Source organism: Pogona vitticeps, chromosome 5, assembly GCF_051106095.1.
Source record: "Pogona vitticeps strain Pit_001003342236 chromosome 5, PviZW2.1, whole genome shotgun sequence".
In the NCBI taxonomy this organism is placed as follows: domain Eukaryota; kingdom Metazoa; phylum Chordata; class Lepidosauria; order Squamata; family Agamidae; genus Pogona; species Pogona vitticeps.
The window spans coordinates 14015337-14041290 of NC_135787.1; the positions used below are offsets into that span (position 1 = coordinate 14015337).

A 25954-nucleotide genomic window follows, 5' to 3' on the forward strand; every position below is an offset into this window, starting at 1 on the left:
CAGTCTGAGAACAGCTGGTAGGAGATCCCTGATATATCCTCCCCATTGGTATCATTTCCCCACCCCAGAAGTGAGATTATCCTTCATCCCCAGTCCTTTGTCCTTCTAACTAGCCTATTCAGAGTGTGCTTTCTTCACCCTTCAGTCATTGGGCTGCTCTACTGTCCTATGAGCAAATATCCTCATGACAAGGCACAACAATTAAATCTTTAGGGTGTAATTAATTCACTGCATTTATGTCAGCAGACTTAGGAGCTAATGTAGCAGCTGTTCGTTCATAGGGGCATTTGACTGGTGAAGGGTTGAATCCTGAAACTGCAGAGTTGAATCTTGAAACAGCACAGGCCTGACAGTAGTATGGATCTATGGAGAGTGATGGGGCTGACCCGGTATTCTGGCTGTTTGCATTTTTTTTCAGTTCCATGACTTCTTGGTCTTTATCCCTTCACTTTGGTACATCTTTACTTTGTATCTCTTCATTAGTAATCTGTGTAGTCCCAGAAATTCTCACCTTGCTCCAAATGTTTCAGTCTCTCTCTCTCTCTCTCTCTCTCACTCTCTCTCTCTCTAGTAATGGGTTAAAATCCATACAATCTGTACCATCTGTACCATTCCATCTACCATATTTTTCCATGTATAAGACGCCCCCATGTATAAGATGCCTCCTACTTTTCTAATCCAAAATTAAGAAATCTTAAGTGGGGTTTAGCAAGTGGAGGGGAAAGCAGGGATCAAAGCCCTGCAGGATCACTTTGATCCCTGCTTTCTCCTCCACTTGTTTTTGTTCTCTCCTCAGCTTGCTTCCGTGTATAAGACGACCCTCAATTTTTAGTCTAAAGATTTTAGACAAAAGTTTAGTCTTATACACGGAAAAATACGGTATATATGGTAGTACCAGGAAACATAGGCCTGCTATGTTTGCTTTCTCAAGTTAGTTTTATACTTTGCTACACGTTACATTCCTTACCTTAGAGAAGCTGTTCTGGGCCATATTTGGATTTTTTTTATTTTTTATTTTTTGCATGGCGTATTCCAAATCTTCATTCAATCAAATTCCAAGATACTTGAATTTGCCAGCTTGCTGAATATGTTTCTTGTGGGTATTCAACTACATTTTATGGGCTACTTCCTTTTTACTGATCAACATGAACTTGCCTTTCTTAACATTCCTGTTTAGACTGGGCTCATTCCTTCCTTCACTGGCTTCATTAGGTTTCTAGCTGCTGGAATTTCATTGCCAGCCAAAATAGCTTTAAGCAAAGTAGACAGCATGGCTCTAATTCTTTTTTCAACACACTGCACCCTATTCTGTTGTAAATCAGTGCCACCCACCTTTATCCACCCACAAGCAAACGTCTTACTGGCTGCAACCTTTGCTCCACTTCTTAATCATTTCTTTGCCATTCAGGTTAAATATGACTACAACGGATGGCTGGCTTATTCTGCCTTCGTATTTTTCCTGTTCCAGTTCACAACCCTCTGAGATAATAACAGTAACCACAAAATATTAATGCTGTACTTTTGTCCTTCGTTAAAAAAAAAACCCAACAACCCTGTTCTCAGTGGCCTGCCCTTACACTCAACTTGCTTAAATAATCCTTAAATAATCCTTCAGAAGCTGGAGTTGAAACAGTTCTACACGTCTTACTGGAAGAGGCAAACACTAGAAAAATCAAAAGTGAAATCATGTGGAATATGTCTAATGAATCAGTTAATTCTTTGACATCTTCCAAGTTCGTGACAATGGTACTCAAGCAATGGATTAAATCCAATGTTAGTCCCGATGGAATTGACCCATTAAAATGAATGGAATTTTTACTAACAAGCAATGTAATTCCCATTAATTTAAATGGGTCTTCTCTAGTTGAGACTAATATTAGATTTAGCACAACGTATTCCATTTATTTATTTCAAAAGTATTATTTTTAGGATAGCCAAGAGTACAAAAAAAAAAAGCAGTGAAAATGCTTCACCCCAGTAACCCCTAATCATTCAAATATTTTCTTCATTTTAGGTTCCAGACTTGTCTGAGGCCTAAAAGAACTGAACTCTAATGATTGATTTGTTGTATTGATTACTTACAGATAAAATAGTTGAATTAGCTGCAGCCCCTCGGCTCACTATAATTTTGAGACAATTTTCTGTCTCAAAATCTGATATAATTATAAGACGTAGAAAAAAATGTTGATCTTTGATAAGTTCATGTTGTTAAAAAAATGCCATCCTTATTCTTAAATGTTAGGTTGTGCCTATTTTCTTCACTTGCCAGGACATCTCAACTGACCCATGGTCCCTAGTCCAGAAAGCTCACTGAGTATATTTGATTGTCTTAAAAACACTTCTTGCTCACCTCTCCACTTCTTATATACATATTAGTCACTTCATTGCCCTGTTCTTGGGAATTACTGTTTTTGGGCGGTGGGAAGGTTGTGGTGGTAGGATAACTCCAGGGTGTGTGATTGCCGAGATTGAACCAAAGCAGATGAGTTAAGCTACCGCTTTGCTTCCATTACTTCTTGATACTGGGAAATTGAAAGCTTCCTCCTTTTCCCACCACAGAAGGGAGGAGAGAGGATGCAAACATTTTTAAAAGCCCTTGTAAAGCAGTACTGAATTGGTTGCTCATCAAGCCAATTAAGCCCTATGCCACTTCGAAACATTTTTTAAAAAACTGAATTTGTTGTTGTTTTGCAGTTTTCTTCTTCTTTTTCCCTTAACTTTTAAAGAAATGAAGAGTCAAATAGGGTTTGTTGATATGAGGGGTTGTTTCCTGCCCTGAAATCACAAAATACTTGCATCTGAACAGGTTCTTTAAGCCTGGCCGTACCTAATAAAAGCGTTGTCATATTATGCCCTGATGGTAGGCTTCCATTGTTTCCTTCCTTCCTTCCTTCCTCTCTCTCACCCAGACAACATCTGTTTTCATCAGAAATTTTTTAAACAGGGGAGGGCAAAGTCTAATCTGGGGGGTATGTGCAATCACCAAGCACTTTTGGTAGTTCACAAAGAGAGAGTCACTCTTTTTTTGGCACAGAGAAGTTAAATGCCCATCTCTCACTTCGCTGTGGTCAGGTCTCCTACAATCAGATGTGGTCCTTCCCCTTCACACTTCATTCTGCATTCTGTTATTCACCCCTTAACACTGGCTTCTTTTTCTAGACCTCAGTAGGGAAGGGTGTCTCGATAAGTACCAGAGGCAGTCCATTAACATAGCTCTGGCTTTCACCACAATCCCATTTTCCAGCTGACTGATTATCCTACCAGCACCGAGTTAATAAGTAAGTCCTGTGTCCTGACTTATGAACACAAGCCAAGATGCTCTCGGGTGGAAGTTACACATTTCAGCTGACTTGGAAACCTTAACGTGATACAGTTAAGGAAAGACTTGGAGGAGGAGATACTCTTGATAAGATTTTGCATTTGTAAAGATAACCTTTTTGTACATTACAAAATTTCTATGGAGAAGATACTTCTGTTTAATAATTAATGTGCAGTATGAATATGAATAGGCACTGTAAAGTTACCCACACTGGTGCAGATATCCTTTGATTTGAATTCCTGCATTGAACAGGGGGCTGAACTCAATGGTTTTATAGGCTCCTTCCAACCCAAGCTATTCTGTGATTCTAGTCTTAGGCTGTGCACACATGCGCTGTACATAGATATGCTTCATAATTCTGCATGTGAGCCTGTGAGATATTAAGATTTTTGGGCAAGTCCCTTCTTCTGACCCCTGTTACCAATTGAAGCACATCTACTGAGGACATGAGAGTAAACTTGAATCTGAACAAGGTGTAAACAATGCCAGAGGAAAACAATATACACCCTGGAAAGGACTAGTTTTCTGTACCTGCATCTGGCATAAAGAAATTATCCAAGTCAAGAGCAAAGTAAAAGTGAATAACTGAAATTGCAGAACCGATGAAGAGTGTAGTAAGGTGTGAATTGAACTTCAGTCTGCTTACTCTTACCCACTTTGCTACACTAATGTATTCTTCTATAACATCAGGACTATTGCAACCCTGGCCATGCTGGAATGACCCTGAAGGCAACTGGACATTTCAACCAAAATCTATTTACACACCTCTGTTAGCTGTGCAGACATGTGCTCGTTATCAACTTATTCTGTGTCAGTAAAATTTGGTATCAATGTGCTTCCACATTTCAACGCAATGTCGCTCACAATAGCATGATCCCCTGTCACGTGCACATACTCTTTGCGTTCACCAAAATTTAAATTGAATTTTTTTAAAAAGCAAAACCTGATTCAATAGAGGTTCTTATTATCATTGGGACCAGGTTCTAAGCTAAACTCTATTGCTTATCCTCATTTCATTAAAAATATGGTGGGGTCAGAAAACACCCGTGTGTGTGTGTGTGTGTGTGTGTGTGTGTGTGTGTGTGTGTGTGTGTGTGTGTGTGTGTGTGTGTGTGTGTGTGTGTGTGTGTGTGAGAGAGAGAGAGAGAGAGAGAGAGAGAGAGAGAGAGAGAGAGAGATCGGTTATCTTTTTGGTGTGTTTTAGTCAAAATTGTGTGAGGTTTTTTTTATTTTTTATTTTAGCTGCTTTGATCACCTTTTCTGGCAGAAAAATGTGATAGAAATTTAGCTGAGAGATAGAGAGATGCATATAAATAAGTAATCACAGCAAGCTAGGCATGGCATAGACAGTTGTTGCATCTGACAGACTATCAGAGGGATACATGTTGAGAATTGGTTTTTTTACATCCTTGCTTGCTTAAAGGATCAGAAGTCCTCCCCATCTCCTTGACATGGAAATAATGTATTTATATTTTTATTATTTTATTTATTTTATTTATATCCCGCCTATCTGGTCAGGTCAGGACCACTCTAGGCGGCTAAATTGTTCTGTAGATTGTTCTGTAGCCAAACCATGTGCAGATAAACTCGGAGGTAACAAAATAGTAGTAGAAGAAAAAGACACAACTCTCTTGTTCTTCTTTTAGAAGAATTGTCAAAATCTTCTGTTATTGGTGAGATATCATATGTGTCTATGTACTGGTTTAATTGTACCGTCTTCTGTAATACTGCAATATGTTCGGCCAACAGGATGCCTAATAGTATACTCTGCCTTCCATGGTGATCAAATTTTCTCTCCCACAATAGACAATATGAAGCACCACTCGAAAGCAATCTTTTAAGTCAAGAAGTCATGCTAAAACGCCAAGAAGAGGAAATGATGCAGCTGCAGGCGAAAATAGCACTCCAGCAATCGCGGCTGAGCCTCTATCCTGGAGAAACAGTGAGACCCTCGATGCTTGATATGACGAGGGATCCTCTGAGAGAAATTGCACTGGAAACAGCCATGACCCAAAGGAAACTAAGGGTAAACAGAGTGTGCTCTTCTGTATACTTGAATCTGTTGAGTTATAAATTAGATGTTGGCTGCTGATGGGTGCTTATACAGGAGCTTGTTATTCATGTAGAGTGCATCTGTACATCAGGGTTATACCAGGTTGATACCCCTTTGCCATGGCACCTGTGAAGTTTTACGAGGTCACTGCAGAGAGGATTCAGGTGCACTACCCTGGTTTGGGTGCTTGCTAGGCAGATCAGTATACTAGTGATTTGGAAAGCTTCCTGTAAGCCCTTTTCCCCCATCACCCTTTGAGCCACTTGCTTCTTGGTGTTCCAGGGAAAACAGAACAAGCAGGTTGTTGCTCCTGGTTCCAAACCAATCCTGCAAGGTAGAAAACTTAAAACCCAAGTGCGTACGACACTGGGTTTAGTATGTACAATCCTTTAGCTGTCTGAATGAAGACACTGTGAAATTTTGTTATTTTACTGAAGAAATTTTAAGAAAAGCATATAGATTCAGAAAAAAGCGGATTGACTCCAGCAAAATAATAATACGAATATGAAGCACTTTCATTATAAGGCTGAAGAAAATCAGTTTCAGAGTTCGAGGCAACAAGGAGTCATTCCCACTAAAGCAATAAAAGTTATCTAATCCTAATCTATATTTACAAAGTAGCATGGTTCCAAGACATAAATCCAACATGGTAGCAGTCTGGATCACATTTTGAAGCAATAAAAGCATAAAGGAACTCAAAGCTGCTAGCAAAGAGTTGCTTAACTGACCTGTTGTTCCATCTGACCTTATATCCCATCATCTCCTCATGAGCTGGACCAACCTTTCTCACTGAAATACAAGGGCATACATTCTTAGTTACCTGAGATGAAGTATTTTGAAGAGAAATTGAGGGAATAGTTAACCCCTTTTCTGCTGGCTCCATCACAGCACCTATCTGTGGGGTCCATGCTGGAATTTATTGTTTTATGAGATACAGTACTGGAATTCTCTGCTGTAGTTCGGGTGAATGCATTAGAGCTCCCAAACAGACAATTCTGAGTACCTCTGAGGATTCTGCGGGATGGATCCATGTTAATTTGAAAAGGTCATGAATTGGTTCGTTCCAATTTGTCCCTGTTCGTAAAGATGGCAACACAGGTTCTGCTGCTCTCCTCCTCACCTCCTCTGGCTCAAGTAGCCACTTACTAGGCCCAGCTTGCTTGCTTTTTCCACCTTCTCAGCTAATCTCTCAGACAAGAACAGGAGCACAGACTGCTCTTTTGCCTGAGTAGGAGATCAGCCAAGAGGGCAAAGCTGAGAAGCTTGAGCTGTTGCTGGGACTGGAAGATCAGCTGAGGAGGTGTTAAAAGCAAGCAAGCTGAGCCTGATGACTGGTTGTTTGAGTCAGAGGAGGTGTGGGAGGAGAGCAGTAGCACCTGTCCTGCCACCTTGACGAAATGGGACAAAGTGGTTCGTGCCCATCTCTAATGGAATTAAAGTGGCATTAAAGCAGATGCTGAAATACTAGTGGATGTTTTCAGCAATATCTGTGCTGACTAAATTTTTTTCATATAAATTAATTGTATTGAACAAAGTATTATTTGTGCATCTCTCACCCTCAGTGCGTGCACGCACACACACACACACACACACACACACACACACACACACACACACACACACACACACACACACGGTAAGTATCCATATATGCTCTTGAACCCTGTCTGTCTTTTTCAAAAACACTATTCATTCCTTAGATTCTTATTAGGAAGGCTGCATGTTCCAGCAGTAACAGAGGTAATTAAGCAAACGATTTGGGACTATCATGTCTGGTTTTGACACTAGAATGTCGAAAAACCAGAAGCTGTTTTATTGATTTTCCTAGAATATCTCTAGGCTACTGTCTGTTACTCCAGTTGTCCCAAGTCCTTTCCAGGTTATTCATGAGGCAGTATAGGAAGGATCTTGAGAGTCCTGGCTAAGTGGCTTTGGTACATTGCATGTATGATCAGTGATAGCAGCTATGATCTGTGAGCTCATTTCCAGACAAACCCAGGTGCTTTGGAAGCTTATCATGGATCCTTGTGGTGGAAGGATCAGTGACACCAAACAAACACTAATAATTCCCATTATTGGTGATCTGTTCCGATTGGAGAGATTTTGGCATGTCTTCACATTTCATGAGGTGTTTGTTGGAGCATTCATGGGTAGTACTCTGTAAAAGCGAGCCGTGCATACTGAAGCATTCATTAACTGCAATCCTTTGCACTTAGTGAATTTGCCATGGCCAACAGGTCTGCGAGGACTTGTTTACCTAAAGGCAGAAGATTTAAAAACCATTGGCATGTTGGGTAGCATAGTTGGGTTGCAGCTGCTCTGCAAAGAGGGTGCAAAATATGTAAATATATATGTTGCCAATATTGTTGAAGTTGTAGTGTCATATTTTGATGTCTCATAAGGGGGTGATCACAGGAACAGTGTTTCATGAATTGTGGATGTCATTCTAATTTCTCCTGCAGGCCTTCATTGTGGTAATATCGGATTGGATGGGAGGGTTCAGCTAACTGTAGTTTCATATTGATCAGTAAATCTGTTAATTTCTCTCCCATTGCAGCATCTGAAACTGTTTCTCCTTTAGCATGATGAAAGATTGCAATGTGAAAGGCTGATTTGTTAGTCTGTTATGGTAGACACATGTACACAAAGTCTTGTGGCACTTTAGAGATGATCAGATACATTTTGCTGTAAGCTTTTACGGATTAGAGTCTACTTTGTCAGATGCATGAAATGTTATTCTCAGTTTGTAATCCTTGTGTATTTTCCAGCAATTGTCACTATCACTGTTACAAAGTTTGCAATTGCTTCTCAGTCTTGCTCAGGTTGCTTGAACACTGAATATTGATATGAAATTCTGTGATTTGCAGAATTTCTTTGGTCCTGAGTTTGTGAAAACAACCATTGAGCCCTTCACCTCCTTGGACCTGCCAAAGTCAATTTTGGTAAGATTTCAATGGTTAAGGTACTGCAGCAGTAGTGATATAACTCATTACTAGTCCATTTGTATGATGGCTACATATTTTTTCTTCCTGCAAAACTTCCTTCTCTTCATTAATCTTTTCCTGCATGCCCCTCATCTCTTCATGGGTTAAGATGTCCAAGTGTCATTTTTCCAGCTAGACCCCTCCCGTTGCTTCCATTGGCTTAACTTCTTTGGCGTCACAAGAAGTGTGGGTTGGGTGGCCTTTACTTTTGCTCAAGCTTATTTTTGGGATCCAGAAGCAACTTTTATCAAATTAATCTGTTGAGTATTGGTCAGACATTGCGGGCTTTTAGTGTCTTCTCAAAATGGATCACAGTGGAACACGGTTGCATATATTTGGAGAAAATGTTGTCACATAGATTTTCCAATATTTCAGGCTCCTCTTTCTATCTTGAGGATCCCAAAGGCTTCCCCAGATCAGACAAGATCCCTGTGGAGTATGTCAGAATGCAGAATGGAGGAACAGCAAGCTTTCAGTTAAATTAAATTAAAAAGTAACATTGCAGGTTAATGACATCAGTGCCATTTATGCCCATTTAGTTGTGCCAGCTGGATTTTAGCCAGTAGGATAGTGGTCTTCTCATATTTGAAGGGTTGTTGTTTGGAAAATACAAGGGACGTGGTGGAGCTGCGGGTTAAACCGCAGAAGCCTCTGTGCTACAAGGTCAGAAGACCAGCAGTCATAAGATCGAATCCACGTGACAGAGTGAGCTCCCATCTCCCAGCTCCTGCCAACCTAGCCATTCGAAAGCATGTAAAAATGCAAGTAGATAAAAAGGTACCACCTCGGTGGGAAGGTAACGGCGTTCCGTGTCTAGTCGCGCTGGCCATGTAACCATGGAAACTGTCTTCGGACAAACGTTGGCTCTGTGGCTTGGAAACGGGGATGAGCACGGCGCCCTAGAGTCAGACATAACTGGACTAAATGTCAATGGGAACCTTTAAAGGTAAAGGTTCCCCTTGACATTTTTAGTCCAGTCGTGTCCGACTCTAGGAGGCGGCGCTCATCCCGCTTTTCAAGCCATAGAGCCAGCGCCTGTCCGAAGACAGTTTCCATTGTCACGTGGCCAGTGTAACTAGGAAACGCTGTTTTACCTTCCCACTGAGATGTTACCTATTTATCTACTCGCATTTACATGCTTTCGAACTGCTAGGTTGCCGAGGAGCTGGGACAAAGTGACGGGAGCTCACTCCATTGCGTGGATTCGATCTTACGACTGCTGGTCTTCTGACTCTGCAGCACAGGTTTCTGCCCTAATTTGGAAAATAGAGCAAGCTTGTTTTCTTTAGCTTCAGAGTGTAGGAACTAAAGGCAGTGCATTCTAATTATAAAAAAAGAATTTTTGCCTAAACATTAGGAAGAACATCTTAACAGTTAGAGCTGTTCAACAGAAGAATGGACTACTTTGATGGGTGGTAGATTTTCCTTCATTCGAGATTTTTAAACAGAAGTTAGACGGCAACCTGTTGAGGGTGTTTTAACTGATCCATGAGGGGTTTGGACTCAATGAATTTTGGGGTCCCTTCTAACTCTACAGTTTTATGATTCTATGAAATCATGGGCCATCCATCCTAGATTCTCTGTCGTGATGCCTGAACCATAAGTTCTTGTTTGTCTTCTTCAAACAAGTCAGATGCATAAGCTATGGTTTGTTGTTGCTTTGTAGCATAGGGTGTTTTGAGAGAGACAAGGCAGAATCTTCAGCTCAGATGTCACGGTAAACAAACCAAGGATAGAGTTTCAATAATTTAAGGTCAAAACAGACATTGCAGGGAGCCCATCATTAGAAGAGGCACATGATTTTACTGTGAAATTAACTTGTCATTCTTTCATATAATTCTGAGGAACTGTAACCTGCCTAGAGCTATCTTGTAGTAGAGAAATGGGTTCTCGGTTTTGGAAAGTGCCAATGGCATTTCCTACTTGCCACGCATAACCCTTGTCATACAGTTTTTCTGCCGTGCGATGGCAATGCAGTCACATATGTATCTCATGCAATGCAGAACAAAAAGGGGAAGAATGAAGACAGTCGTCGGAAAGTAAACGTCATGCTTCTAAGTGGTCAGAGGCTGGAGCTGACCTGCGACACAAAGACTGTATGCAAAGATGTGTTTGATATGGTGGTGGCCCATATTGGCTTAGTGGAACATCACTTGTTTGGCTTGGCTACTTTAAAAGGTAAGGGCACTTATTTTTCATGGCACCTCACAGCCTGCATATTGCCACAGGAATGCAGAAATCTTGGTCTCTTTAAAATTGTGTCTAATAATCGTTGCTACAACTCTTGATCTGAATCAAAGGGCATTAATTGCACCATACTGATGAAAATCTTCCTGAAGCTGTTATTTGCCCCAGTATGGAAAAAAAAACACGTCCCAGTGCACAAACTAGAACCCATTTTTCTTAGCATATAAAGTTGCACTGGATAAGGTCTACTGAATCAGTGGGGATTTAGATTCAGGTTATTTGATGACACATTACTGACAAATTGCATGATCTAGGATGGGGATTCTGCATCTAGTAGAAAAGAAACCCAGCCATACATTGGTCTAGTTTCATATGGTGCTTAGTAATATTTTCATGTGGGCTTCAATCTGCCTGCAGACCTTTCCGCTTTTGACATTATGCTCACTTTGGCTCTGACTCCACTGACTTAGGACTATGATCGTGCCCACCTTTTAAAGGTAGGAACTCCTTCTCCCTTATGGCCATTGAGATGTGGATGTCTGCAGGAGCCTGTTTCCCATCAGAGAGCACCTAATGAGTCCTCTAGCAAGCCATCCCATTACCTCTAACAAACCTGTGGTAGAGATATGAAGCTAGAAATACATTACTATTGTGTCTCCCATAGCATGTGCCCTGTTTGCAGTATTTTGTATTTCTAAATGTGTACATGCATTGCATAGTGGTAGCAGTTTAATACTACTTCAGCTGTCATGGCTCCATTCTGCACAGACCTGTGATTTATGGATAAGCTGCTTAGAATTCTCTGCTAGGGAGCAATCATGAACACACACATCCGGACTAAAGAAAAGAATTACTAATATATTATTAAACTACAGATCCCAGGATTCCATAAGATGGCTCAGCGGCCATTACAACAGCATCAGAGAGCTGCGACTATGAGGCGTAGATATAGTCTTATATCTCTCTTTTAATAAAAGCAGTTAATAATACAAGCATATACATGCCTGCTCTAAATGTAGGTCTGTTTAGTGCAGTGGGGCGTACATACTTCAAGGAATTAAGAAATAGGATCAGGGCAGCTGGTGGGATTGTGGAGACTCACTCTGCTACTTTGGGGATGAGGTACCTACTGTGGTGTAAGATTATAGCCTAAAGGAGACCATTAATAAGCAAGCTGAAACTGAGGAGAGTTAGCAAATCCTAGTCCTGCAGAAGGACTTCTGTAATTTGATCAACCATGCTTATTTAATAGCTTATTTTTATCTTTCTTCTGGTGGCAGATAATGAATTTTTCTTCATCGATCCAGAGCTAAAACTGACTAAAATAGCCCCTGAAGGCTGGAAGGAAGAACCAAAGAAAAAGAGTAAAAGCGCAATAAATTTCACCTTGTTTTTCCGCGTTAAGTTCTTTGTGGATGATATTAGCTTTTTGCAGTGAGTATAGAAGCACCTGTTGCATATATGCCCTACATCATTTTCACAATGTCCAGATTACTGTGCTGTTGGTTTTTAAAAAAATATTATTATATGGCCACATTCTCTGCTAGAGATGGAAAACTTAGGAGGAAAAGATTGGCCAATAGTGAATTCTTACTGAGACAGCTAGCACCCTAATTAGCTGACCTGCTAACCTTTTCTGCTAACTTATCCATCGGTATTGATGAAACTGATCTACTGCTTGAATAAGCCACTTTGGTATTAAAGAAAACCTAAACTATGTATAATTATTATATGTACTGTACACCACATTTTCTGTTTGTTATCTCTCCCTTTCCCATCTCTTCCCTTCCCCCTCCAAAAAAAATCAGGCATACTCTGACTTGTCATCAGTACTACCTGCAGATAAGGAAAGATCTTTTGGAGGAGAGGATGCACTGTGATGACGAGACAGCCTTATTGTTAGCTTCCTTAGCTCTGCAAGCAGAATATGGAGATTACCAAGCAGAAGTAAGAATCATTATTTTGTCTGTTGGCAACCAACAGATTATATTGTCCAATTTAGGTGTCTCTTGCATAGCTGTTTTGACACAAAGGAAACCATGGAGTTGGTTTTCACTCAGAGAATCAAAAATGAGTAGTTTGAAACCAGTGTGTCTTCACTGTTTGTGGTATTGAAGCCAACATGATTCAGTTCTTTTTGATGTTAATTCGAGATGGGCACTAACCCAGTTCATCCGAGTTTCATCCCAGCTTATCACAGTTCATAAAGGTGGCAGCACAGGCTCAATAAGCCACTCACTAGGCTCAGTGTGGTAGCTTCCTGTACCTCCTCAACTGATCTTCCAGTCCCAGCAACAGCCCAGGCTTCTCTGCCCGGCCCTCTTGGCTGATCTTCCCACTCAGACATAAGGGCAGGTCATAAGTCTGTGCTCTTGCTCGTGACTGGAAGATCAGCCAAGGAGGTGGGGAAAAAAACACTGGACCTGGTGAGTGGTTGGATCGGCTGAAGAGGCAGGGGAGGGAAGCAGCAGCAACTGTGTTGCCATCATTACAAACTGGGATGAACTGGGACAAACCAGTTCATGCCCACCTTAATCTCTTAATAGGATATCAATGACGGCAGGAGTTTTCCTGTTGAGAAAGACAAAATTACAGTCAGGCCCAACTATTAGACTATCCTTTCCCAAACTTCCTATATTTGACTTAGATTTATCTTTGAATTAAAATTGAAGACATGCTTTAAGTTGTTAGCCAAAAGCTTTTGGTTTTCTTGTAACACGTTTTGCCCTAAAGCAGGAACACATGTGTATTAAAAAAATAACAGTTTTAGTGGATAGATAGTTCTACTGTGTCTGGCTTTGCTCTGCTTGCAGAGCTTAGCATTCGGCTACCGCCAAAATGGGTCGCACCAGCTTTTTCTTCTTTTTCTAGGTGCATGGGTTGTCATATTTCAGAACAGAACACTATTTGCCAGCAAGGGTGATGGAAAACCTGGACCTATCTAACATCAAAGAAGAATTGCCAAAACTGCATAGCACTTACGCTGGTGCTTCTGAAAAAGAGGCTGAATTGGAGTTCCTTAAGGTTAGTAAGGAAGGGATGTGGTGGCGGGAAGGGACGTGGTAGTGCTGTGGGCTAAACCGCAGAAGCCTGTGCTGCAGGGTCAGAAGACCAAGCAGTCGTAAGATCGAATCCACATGACGGAGTGAGCGCTTGTCACTTGTCCCAGCTCCCGCCAACCTAGCAGTTCGAAAGCATGCAAATGCGAGTAGATTAAAAGGGACCACCTCGGTGGGAAGGTAACAGCATTCGATGTCTAAGTCGCACTGGCCATGTGACCACGGAAGATTGTCTTCGGACAAAACGCTGGCTCTATGGCTTGGAAACAGAATGAGCACCGCCCCCTAGAGTTGAACATGACTGGACAAAAAAATTGTCAAGGGGAACCTTTACTTTACCTTTAGGGTTAGTACAGGCGGTTGCATGAAAGGTAGTCTGTTTTCCGAACAGGTAATTTTATTCAAGTGGAAAAAGCCAAGTGGAAAATAGTATGGAAGACCAGTTTTTATATGTTAAAGATGTTGGATCCCCCCTTTATCAGTGTCATTTACCTCTCTTAAGTGTAAGGCAGAAATCATGTACATCAGTGAAGGACTTAGGATCTCTGCTTGGTTGAGACTTCCATCTGTTTCTTCCTAGTGTATTTGCACATGTGGTTTTCCCTTGAGACGTTAAAGTGACACAGAGTGGACGTCATAAATGGCACAGTAACTGGAGCAGGAGAGCATTCCACTCTGAAATGGTGGGATGAGGTGTCAGTTTACACACTGTGATGAATTTTTCAGTGGTGGTTCCCAGTTTTGGAAAACCCTTTCCCTTGCCCCATCTGCCACTATCTATTTGTTTTCTCTCTTCCTCTAACCCCAGTCCTCACTGTTGTTCCCAAAAAAAGAATCCAGGCACTTGAAGCTGTTAATTCTTCTCCCTGGTCTGGTTTTTGCTGTCACACTCGTGGAGCTTACATGAACAGTCAGCGGCAACCTAGAAGACAGGGACAAAGTTTCTCCATGGGTCTAAAGACGTTGGAAGGCACATGTGTCTGCACTTGCACTTACCTAACCGTGCCCATCCCTTCTACAAGACGCCTGCTGTTCTTTAGTTCCTGTAACTTATAAAACATCCCCTTTCAGAACAAGGAGAGAGAATGTGTGGCTCTCAGATGTCTTTGGATTATAGTTTTCACTGTCCCTGGCTATTAGTCGTTGTGGCTAGGGTGGATGGGCTTTGCAGTTCAATATCGGGAGAGTCGTGTGTTGCTCCTTGTTGCCTTAGGAACATAGGAAGCTATTCTGCAGAGTTGCTTCAGGGATCAAATCCTTGCTCCATTTTAACCCTTATTGTTGACAGTGACTGGCAGTGGCTCTCCAAGGTGTGGAGATGCTGGGGGTTGAACCTCTGAATGCAAAGCATGTGCTTTACCACTGATCTATAGCTTTAGAATGTGCAATCCCCTGATTCGGTGGATTTGATTCCTACTCTGGTAGCTTTTCTAACTATGGTTAAAGTTGCAGCTGCCTACAGGTAACCATAGCAGTTGCCCATGAAAATTGCAAAAAGAGCAATCAAGGTCTGCACTAGGTGCAAGTTCGTACATTACAATTTAGACAGCTCAAATAGAGCATCCTGCAAACGGAGACTTTCTATGATTTCAGGAGCACGTTGTTGTTGCTTTTCTTTTAAAACATACAGTATTGGTTTGTTATTTTGTGGAATTACCTTGTGGATCAAAATCCTTCCTTCATCTTAATCCTTATCTTCAAATTTGTTTTTCTCCAAAAAAAAAAATTCTCCCTCCCTATTTCTTTTTTTGGTGTAGATTTGCCAAAGGCTGACAGAATATGGTGTTCATTTTCATCGTGTGCTACCAGAGAAAAAATCTCAAACTGGAATTTTGCTCGGAGTTTGTCCCAAAGGAGTTCTCATTTTTGAGGTTCACAATGGATCCCGGACACTCGTGCTTCGTTTCCCATGGAGAGAAACAAAGAAGATATCTTTTAGTGTATGTTGGTAACATTTTAAGTAAAACTTCTGGCTAGTTGTAACTTAAACCACCTACCTAGTTAGATTACTCACATAATTCATATTATACTGTGACAAAGAAAAGAAGCAGAATGTTACAAGGTGCTCCATCCTATGCAGTTAATGGCTCAGTAATACAGACCAGATGCCTCAAGCAGTGAGACAAATTGGATGATGCAAGAGAAGCTGAATTGGAGATGAGATTGGAGACACCAGGGGCTGTTACTGAATTTGTTTCTTCTGAACATGAAGAAGCTCATTAGTGAAAAACAGTAATGGAAAACATACGGTATAGTAGTCCTTCCAACCCACACTATTTCAGAATGTAGGGGGGAAATGGTATATGATCATTCCATTTCCTCTTCCTTCTAAATCTTCCTGCTCATGCCAGGTATTTAGGTTGGCTTTTTTCTTTGGTATGCTACCTTTCTACAAGCAAGGAGGCTTGTTTTTAAAAGCAGGAGTGCTAACAAACCTACAAGTGGTTTATTTATTTATTTATCGAATTTCTGTCCAGCCCATCTAGATGAAAGGTCTACTCTGGGCAGCTTACAAATTTAAAAACAATAAAACCATATACATATATTATAGGTCCAAGATGGCGAAGAAAAAGAAATTAAGATATGGCAAGAGGGAAAGCCTGCTCAGATAGCCAGGTTTTAAGTTTGTTCATGAAAACACCCAGAGAGGGAGCCAGGCGGATCTCCACTGGCAAGTTGTCCCAAAGACGAGGGGCCACTGCCGAGAAGGCCCTGTTCCTCATTCTTTCCTTCTGGACCTCCCTCGGCGTTAGGCCCCTCAGCCGCCCAGCCTGGCTGGAACGAGTGACTCTGGCAGAACTGGGTGGGAGAAGGTGCTCTGCCAGGTATCGAGGTCCTAAGCTGTTTAGGGCTTTATATAAAGCCTGTTTAGGGCTTTATATTGGAGCTGAGGCTCCAATACTTTGGCCATCTCATGAGAAGAGAAGACTCCCTGGAAAAGACCCTGATGTTAGGAAAGTGTGAGGGCAAGAGGAGAAGGGGACGACAGAAGATGAGATGGTTGGACAGTGTCATTGAAGCGACCAGCATGAATTTGGCCCAGCTCCGGGAGGCAGTGGAAGACAGGAGGGCCTGGCGTGCTGTGGTCCATGGGGTCACGAAGAGTCAGACACGACTAAAAGACTGAACAACAACAACACATGTAATCATAAGAATATGTAATTGTTACGCTCTCAGTAGGATTGTAAGGTACTGGATTTCTCTTCTGAATATGAAGATTGGCTGTGAGTCTCACCAACATGAAAGAGCACAATCAAATTAAGCACCTGTAAATTACTGTGATTTTCGTAAGAGAGATAATCTGATGCTGAAATTTCACCCATGGAAATCATTGGCACTTAGAAATACTATACTTAATTTCTCATGACCAGTGTGTTTCGCTCCCTTGCGTTTCACAGTCCATTCCTTGAATTGCTGCCACTACCAGGTCTTCTTTATTGCTGCCACAGAGATAACTGTATCTCGCATGGGGTAGATGCAGTAATGTGTGGATGGCAGGCCAAATACCATGTTCATAAAGATGTGTGTGTTCAAAAATGGAGCATGGCAGAGAGAGACCCATTTAAAGAATTAAGTTGTGTAAGTCAGCACTTAACTAAGTTTCATTGATTCATTGAATCTTGTGCTGGCTGAAATTGATTGTTGAATTTAGACTTCTCGACTCCCTATCACAATAAATAATGAAAGTAAAACATTTAAGGTACATTTGATGTATGTTAATGTTTTATGTTAACATGGGGGGTGTCAGGCGGTCGGTAGTTGAGGACAGATGATACAAGAGGACCCTGGCAGAGAAGCAAAGGGCCTTATTTCCTTTACTGTAGTCCTGATTCTATTTGACCTTCTTCCTCCACAGGTATTGTAAAAAGAATTTTAAATACCTCTGTCAAGTGCTTTCAGTTGAATTTCACTGTTATATAATTTCTAGCCACATTTCTGTACATGAATTGCAAATTTTGTGCTTCTGTTTCATAGTTTCAGTATAGCCAATGCAGCAGGACGTTTGGCCCATTCTCTGTTCAAGTTTTTATTTCATATTGAATCATGATCCCTGTCTTTCCTGACTTGGAAAGCAGATCCAAGTTTTTCATTTTCTATACCTGTCTCCCACATTGCAGAAAAGGAAGATAACTTTGCAGAACACATCTGATGGTATAAAACATGCATTCCAAACAGAAACGAGCAAGACTTGCCAGTACTTGCTTCAGCTCTGCTCTTCACAGCATAAATTCCAACTGCAGATGAGAGCCAGGCAAAGTAACCAGGATGCTCAGGAAATGGGTAAGCACAAATAAATGCTAGCTGATGTTTTTGGTAGTATTGTTGTAATTATGAATATCTCTAAGGTCATTTGTGCTGCTTTGTGTAGGATTAAGCTACTGGTTTTCTATGGGCCAAACTGTACATTACAGATGGCCTGTCATTTGAAGTTGAAATGCATTCGTGTTCTGGAGACATGATTCAGGCAGACCTTCATGATTCGGTGGTAATATTGACACAATGTCTGCTTATCTCCAGTTACAAAACAAAGCAAACTAATTCACAAACTACAGAAGGTGGCCAACACTCCTGTTGTAACAATGAAATCTGGTTAACTGTTAAGGAACTTCATCTTTTAATGATGGATTATCTGTAATGTCTAGTTTAATGATGATTGAGAGGAAGACAGTTGCTTCCTTTGGAACTAGTCAAGCTAGAATTAAACAGTACCATGAATGCATGGGACTCACTGAAAAGAACAGGCAAATATATCTGAGAACATGAGCTTGGTATCAAGAAGAATGTGTATTTTCATTTGATCAGCCTATTCCTTCCCTCCCACCGTGATGATATAGACCTCATCGGTCAGATTTGCTAGTTAAGCCCATGTTTACCTTCCAGCAGCTAATCGCAAAACAAATAACACTAAATACAAGACATGTAGTAGATGAAAATCGTATGCTGCGACAAATAAATGCCATTCACTAGTTGGGGGAGCATCTTTTTTGAAAAAAAATATGGTAAATGTAACATTTAGCCTGACCCAAAGGAGAACTTAGTTTCAGCATACAGTATTTGTGCTTGGAAGTTGTGTGGACTTTAGGCCATTGATCTAATTTGTTATGATCAGCTGTAATTGGCTATTGTTCTGTAGAGTCCTGTCTAAAGTATTTCTGATCTGCCCTGTATTGACAGATCTCAGGGCCTGATATAATCAATAAGCTCACATTGTAAGATTGCATAATCATTCATTATATGTAATGATTTTGTTTTTATTTGATTGTATTATAGTATATTATTACTCTCCTGCTCTTCTCCTGTTTGCTTTTTGTGTTGTTAGTTGTGTACAGCCTTTTGGGGTAGAGTTTTCTTATTTTGTTTTAATCTCCCTGTACAGAGCCATGTACACTACTGGCACTACGGGAAAGAGGAAAGTACATGCAACTTTGCTTTTAGCTTTTACCATATCCAGCACATGCATGAGAATATAACAGACTGAGATAGCAGAAATGAAAGGACATTTCTAGGATAGACTGTGTGACGGAGTGAAAAGCTGAGAAAAAAGGCAGCAGCTCAGAGAAGAACATTCAGCTTGGGGGATGTCTAATAAAATCCCAGCAAACAAGGGCTTGAGGTGCATGATAAGGAGGATTAATTGCAAATGGCAAGATAATTGTTTCTTTCATGTAGAATCTTTCTGAGAAGAGTCCTGTGGACAACGCTGTGCACTTGGGCTTAAAGAACAGAGATTCAAATTCTTGAAAGAGTGCGAGGAAAAAAAAGACTCACAAATCTTGGCTAAAGATTAAAAGTAACATAGACAGGCTTCAAAGAACTGAATGAGTTCATGCTGGATAAAGGAGGCTACATGATAAAAGTGAGTGCATTTAAAGAAGCTCACGCCTCAGCACTGTGCATGTCCGTAGGAGTTTGTACTGTAGCCAAGAACCTTGTTTGTCCACTCCAAACACCAAAGAGTTTGGCAGGCCTGTGGAGTTCCATTTATTTTCATACAGGGTCACATTTTGAGGAACTGAAAATTAAGCCGCTGTTCAACTTGTGAGGAAGACTGTCTCACAGCATTCGGATTTTTAATAACCCTTCAGAATTGGAGATGGTAGTGATCTTGTTGGCCTTCCTGAAGATCTTTAAGTACTGCAATTTTAGATTTTTCCAGAATCCCCCCATTCTGAGGGTGTTTGGAGGGATGAGAGGTATGGGTTTATGCATGTGATGGCCACCATTCATTCCCCTCTGCCTGAAAATGTTCCTCTAATTTGGTTATCTGAATAAATTTAAATGATAGTCTTTATTGTATGGAACTTTAAGAATTTGTATATTTATTATTTGTTTCCTTTAATCTTAGTCTATTTACCATTGCAAAATTTGCCCCCTTCAAAACGAAAAACAGCTGACATGGTCCCTCATTCTGTGAATGGGCCTCAAAAGGGGTGAGGCATTTCATTTGCCCCTATAATTTTTGATTTAATTTAAAATATTTAAACCCTATCTCTTAAATCATTTACATTTCCAAAGCAAACAATATCAAGATGTTACATTGTATTAAAATTATAAAACACCAGGAATAAGACAATCAACAGTATCATAGTGCAGAAGTTCAACAACATTGGCAGATGTTGGAAACGAGTGAGAATGGTAAAGTCTTTAGAAATCTTTAGGAGAAAGATGTAGGAGAAGAGTCTGATGAACAGATGGGACAAAGCATTTGAAAGGTCAGGTGATGTAACCAGCACTTCTGTATTCCTTCCTGCCACTCCCTTCTCACAACAAAAGGCAGGGGCAATCTAGGGGTTAAACTGGGTGATTCATATACGCGGTGTGTGTTTTACAGAGGTAATCGGCCAAGTGATGAAGTATAGTTGTTGTAATGTGATTTTCCTCACCTATGTATCTACAGTGCTTTGTTCTGTAATTGATCATTGGAAGGTAAACAACAGCTCAGTTTGCAAGATTTAGGTGCATGTTTCTGATGAACCTTAATATCTACTTAGACCCTGGGATGGCTATCTGAAGAAGGTCTTACAGGCTCAACTAGTTCCTGTGAGAGTAGGTGGCCCTTTGGATACTCTGGTCCTAGAAGGTTTAAGGCCAGCACATTGAATTATGACTAGAAACTGATTGCTAACCACTGTAGAGTTTTAAGATCTATCCACATGATTCTAGTGCTGCTTGTTAGTTCCAGATAGCAGCTTTGTATTTTGCATTGCTTGTCATTCCCAGACAATCTCTAAGACAGCCCTTCCTGACCCCAAAATAGAAACAGAGGTCCCAGCGGTGGTTTTTATCTTCATAAAGAGTATGACTGCTTTTAAGCTTCCTTAAAAACACTTAACATAACATTAAGCCTGCCTGCAGTTCTAGAACCTCAGTTGGACTCTGGCTATTGAATGATGTCCTTTGTCTAATGTCCTATGGGTGAGCCTGGGGAACTCCAGGTCACAGCAGCCATCTTTATTTCCTATAGGTTTTTCTAATCCATAATCATTTGGATCATTTCTCTCTCCCTTGTTCATGTGCATAAACGTGTTCTGTCTCCTTGCAGAAAGAGCATCCTTCCGGAGCCTCAACCTCCACACCGATTCCGTCAAAGGGTTTAACATGGGTCGTGCCATCAGCACTGGCAGCCTGGCTAGCAGCACCCTGAACCGGCTTGCCGTCCGCCCATTGTCAGTGCAAGCTGAGATCCTCAAGAGACTCTCTCACTCGGAGCTGTCCCTCTTCCAGCCGGTGCAGGGCTGTCCCAGAGATAAAAGTGAGAAGCCTCCATGGGAAGAAAGACCCCATATGATGAGCAAATCTTATCATGATCTGACCCAGAATCAAGTGTCCGTCAGCCCATTCCGGAAGAACACTGTCAGCCCTGTGGACTCCTCCCGGAGAATGGAGGAATTGATGGGGAAGATCTTCCAGCAGGTGCCGAAATCTGATACCGAATTAGTGACAGGAGGAACAAAACTGAACAAGTAAGGATTTCTCTCATGGGTTGATCTGGGTATTGCAGTCACAGTAGAGAGCTACTTGAAGGGCCATCTTTTGCAAATCTGCTCGAAACATTGAGTGGCAACACTGAGTGGTTTGAACCAAGAACAACCTGCAACCCTCCAATTCTGTTGGACTCCCTTCCTCCTTGATCATTGGTCCTTCTGGTGGAGGCTAGTGCGAATTTTAGCCTGGAACATCTATGGAATCTCCAGTTGTCTTCCCCTGCAAATGTTATCAAGGCCCTTAATACCCATTATCAAAAAGTAAGCCCAAGTGTGGTGTGATTGGGTGGTATTTATTTGGAAAATTTAGATCTTGCAATATGTCCATGACAACTAATGACTGCAAACACCCATAACCTCTGACTGTTGTCTATGCTGGCTGTGGTTGATGGGCATTGGGACCCATAATGTCCAGAGATTACCAGGTTGCCTTCTCCTGGCTTAATGCTCCTCATGCTTAGGGACAGAATGCACTCAGCGCCTCCATTCCACTGGTGTAGAATGGAGGCTTTGTACCTGTCCAGAATAGGACACAGGGCAAGAGACTTTACATTGTTGCACCCATTGCAAGGTACACCAGCACAGGTAAGCATTGTTCAGTGGCCTTCCTATAAAGGCTGTAGGATCTGAACGAGTCTTGTCTTTGTGCAAGTGGCTAAACTAGGTTAACCACAGATATTAAAATGTAAGTTTCCTACTCTACTCCAAATCCTCTTCTATGATGAGAATCATTAGCCCTGAATGGCTAGCATTATCAGGTGAAAGGCAAGTATAATTTCCTTTGGGGACTTTTACTTTAACAGATAGAAAGTCTTCAGCAGTTTTGCCCCACTGAATGTTTCACACCCAAGAGTCCTGCCTCCAGCTACCACAAGCTATTCTCAGGAAATGCTGCAGTTTTGTATATCATTTCATCATATTAAAATCTCTTTGTCGCCAGATCTTCATATTTATTTCCATATGCTTTGCTTCCATGCACCCAGAATAAACTTCTTCATGCCTCATCAATTTCCATAGATATGTTCTTTAATATAAAAAAGTGTGCATCTTTACACCAGTTCGTGTTTCATGTGTCACATTTATTTATAGCATTTTCTTACGTTTTCCCTTGTCCCCTCCTGCTTTCCCTCTTCCTTTCTGTTTCTCCTTCGCTGTTTCTTCAATTGCCTTCTAGTTCATACTCTCATGCAGGTTTAAGTGCCAGCCTAGAAAGAAGGAAAAATGAATCTGATACTTCATCAGCTGAAGATACTGGCCAAGCCTATGTTGTAGGTCAGCACTGGTTCATTAAAGTACTGTGTCATTTAGAAATATAATCAAATTTGAGAACAACTGCTAAATTCATTATCTTTTACTGCACATGTGTTTTTGAGTTATCACTAACCTTAATAGTTTGTGTGAATTTATCATGATCGTTACGGTTTGTTCAAAATTTAGTTTGTAGCTTTGTTGCCCTTCTCAGCCCTGAGTTCAATTCTTTTAAAGTAAATAGATTGGCTTGTTTATTTTGTTGTTTGCTAGTTTAGCTCTCTTGGAGCCCAGAAATCATTGCTTATCATCAGTGACCAACTGTTTTTGTTTGAGGCCACTCTGCCCCATAACATGTGTAAGCAGAGTTTGATAGTCAAAGAGATGGGTCAGTATATGTTTCACTACCTACTCTGATTCTGCCTTCTGTCAAACTGATGTTTGTCACAGTTTTTGGAGAAGTCCCCCAGGTTACAAAAGTTGTCTTAATTATTCTAGTACTGGATTTTCCTCACCTGTGTATCTTGCAGTTAGTATGCTTTATTTTGTGATTGGCCATGAAAAGGTAAAACATGCTTAATCTGAAAATCTGATTGCTGAGGCACATATCTTTGAGGAAATTCTACTGTGGGAGGTAAATGGGTAGTTTAATCATTGAGAATATGCATTCCCGTTAATGTCTAGCTTGATCTTTCAGTTCTCAGATATGTATGCCTGCTTTTTGCCGTGATCATGCATGATGGTTGGTGGAGGAAATATGCATTCCCCATAACAACTATTTCAACCCATTGCCATTAGAGGCTGAGGGAAGGAATTTTAAGTTTTTACATGCCAGGTCAAACTGGATTTCTTTTGCTTCTACTTCATGTAGACATTTGGAGCAAGTGACACTTGAGGAGACATGAGATCATGTGCAAAGAACATATGATGCCACAAAGATGTTGAAGTTGATAAGTGTGAACACAGTAAAAATGGAGTTGGTTCATTTAGCAGCTTTGTTCTTTGGTTCATTTAGGATCTGTGTGCTTTGCATAAGATTTGAGTTGTTACTTTTGATAAATGCGTCTCAGATGACCCATCCTAATAATTCATGTAGGAAGAATATTTGCTTTCCCAAAGGTTGAGATAATGTCGAGGACTATCATGACTGAGTTATAGGAACAATTTGTTTTAATTATATATTGAGTTTAAGGGAAGCTTTGATTTCAACAGTTGGAGTCATGTTATATCTTGTTCCAAGAAATAATTACAGCCTACTATGTGTCAAAGTTAAATTTAATTTCTATAAACGTATATATGTTTGCATGTGTGTATCTTTTTGGCCTGCAGATGTTCTCCAAACAAAGCAGAATACAGGGTCATTGCCGGAAAGAGAAATCAATTTGGTAAAGCTGAAGAAAGATGAAAAGTATGGCTTAGGTATGTTGATGTTATTTGGAAAGTTGTGTGCAAATACGGAAACAAACAAAAATGGAGCATATATTATGTCCAGCTAGAATAGATCGCCAAAATGCCTTTGTTTTGTTTGGTATTGACTTCAAGATTGAAGAAATGTCAGATATGGAAACAAGCTTAATCTTGTGGGAACAAGTGATTACTGAGTCTGCAGCACATTCTTGGGACCTACCTGGCAATGCCAACCTAAAGGAGGGCTGTAATTTAGGAGTATACATACATGTTTTCTATGTAAAAGGTCCCAAGCTCAGCTTCTTGGTAAGCTGAAAAATCACCCACCTTAAATGCTAGGGCCAGTTTTAGATGATAAAACTCGCGTCAGCCCATGCCCCTGCTGGGTTTCTGGTCACTGATCATTTCTGCTGTAGTTGGGGGAGGGAAAGTAAGAGGTGGGTCTGGCTGCCAAGGGAGAACTTGCAGGCCAAGAAGACTTCTCTCCCCTGGGCTGGAAATTCAGCAACCTTATCTTGGAGTGTTTTGTTCTACAGAAAGAAATTGTTGGCGAACTGCAGGCAATAGATTGGTGACAGTCAGCTCACAATTGTGGAATTTTAAAGATGGCTAAAGAACTGTTTTTAATAGGGTTTCAGATCACCGGTGGGGAGAAGGCTGGAAAACTTGATCTTGGCATTTTTATTCTTTCAATAACTCCTGGAGGACCTGCTGACTTGGAGGGGACGTTAAAACCAGGTACATCTTGGGACTTCTGTGTCCAGCAAGGGGGGGGGGAGAGGCATAGATAGACCATTAATTACTCATGGTCTCCTTCTATATTTTTTATAATCTGCATATCAGACAAAAATTATTGCATGTTTAACTGATAATTTTAGACATGAATGGCATATGCATTTGCTACTTCTTTTGGAATAATGAAATAATATAAATGAGTTCTTTCAGGGAACTACAGTATCTTTAAATGCCATCTGCTATTGATGGCATTCCTGTTGTTATTAAAAATATCAGGCATAGTCAATGAAAATAATAAACACATTGGTGTTGTATAATAGATACAAGTTTTAACCAAAACTCTAAGTATCTGTTAAATATTGACGTAGTATATATTCTGTTGTGATGCTGATGAACATGATCATGACAGCCAACAATTCTTCCTAGAAAAACGCTTTTAGTAAAGTGTTTTCAGGGCTTAAATGAGCACGACACAGAGGGATCTGTGATCATAAATCTTTATGAGGTGGTTTCTCCCACTTTATAGGTGTGGTAGGATTTTCTAATTTGATCATGGGAACATGTACAGTTTGTGTATGATTTCGACCTCATTTGTACATGTCTTACTTGGCCTTCTCCTTTTTCCTCAGCACTCCTTTCCAGACCAAAGGAGAAACCTGAAGTTGTTTCCTTGAAGTTAAAACCAAGCCAAATCACACAAGAATCTTAAATACATGTCACATATTACTTCTCTGGTTAAACACTCTTTATGACTGATAGGCATCATTTTGATGTGTGTAGTAATTCTACTGGAGGTTTTGTGTTTACGGAGTAGTCCCAAAACTTCGGAAAGTTGCTTATTTGGTGACTTGAACTTAAACAATCCTCTGGTCAGCACAATTGTTGTTCTGGGCCATAAAACACATGGACAGTTCTTAAATTTCCTCTAAGTATAAAAAATGAGTTTAGTCTGTTGCTCAAACGTTTCATATGTTGCT

The 25954-nt window shown here is 40.7% G+C and overlaps 1 protein-coding gene across 6 annotated transcripts in view; it reads left to right on the forward strand.

The window, feature by feature from the left end:
• The window catches only part of PTPN13 (protein tyrosine phosphatase non-receptor type 13), a 149483-nt gene that overhangs the window by 85801 nt on the left and 37728 nt on the right, over positions 1–25954 (forward strand). For all 6 annotated transcript variants that reach the window (XM_020805378.3, XM_020805377.3, XM_020805375.3 and 3 more), the window contains 12 exons: positions 5126–5345; positions 8240–8314; positions 10360–10534; positions 11824–11977; positions 12352–12490; positions 13415–13567; positions 15360–15542; positions 17721–17883; positions 21146–21566; positions 22762–22859; positions 24165–24254; positions 24873–24980. In XM_020805378.3, coding sequence (XP_020661037.3) covers positions 5126–5345; positions 8240–8314; positions 10360–10534; positions 11824–11977; positions 12352–12490; positions 13415–13567; positions 15360–15542; positions 17721–17883; positions 21146–21566; positions 22762–22859; positions 24165–24254; positions 24873–24980 — 1979 coding nt within the window. The remainder of the gene's footprint in view (positions 1–5125; positions 5346–8239; positions 8315–10359; positions 10535–11823; positions 11978–12351; positions 12491–13414; positions 13568–15359; positions 15543–17720; positions 17884–21145; positions 21567–22761; positions 22860–24164; positions 24255–24872; positions 24981–25954) is intronic.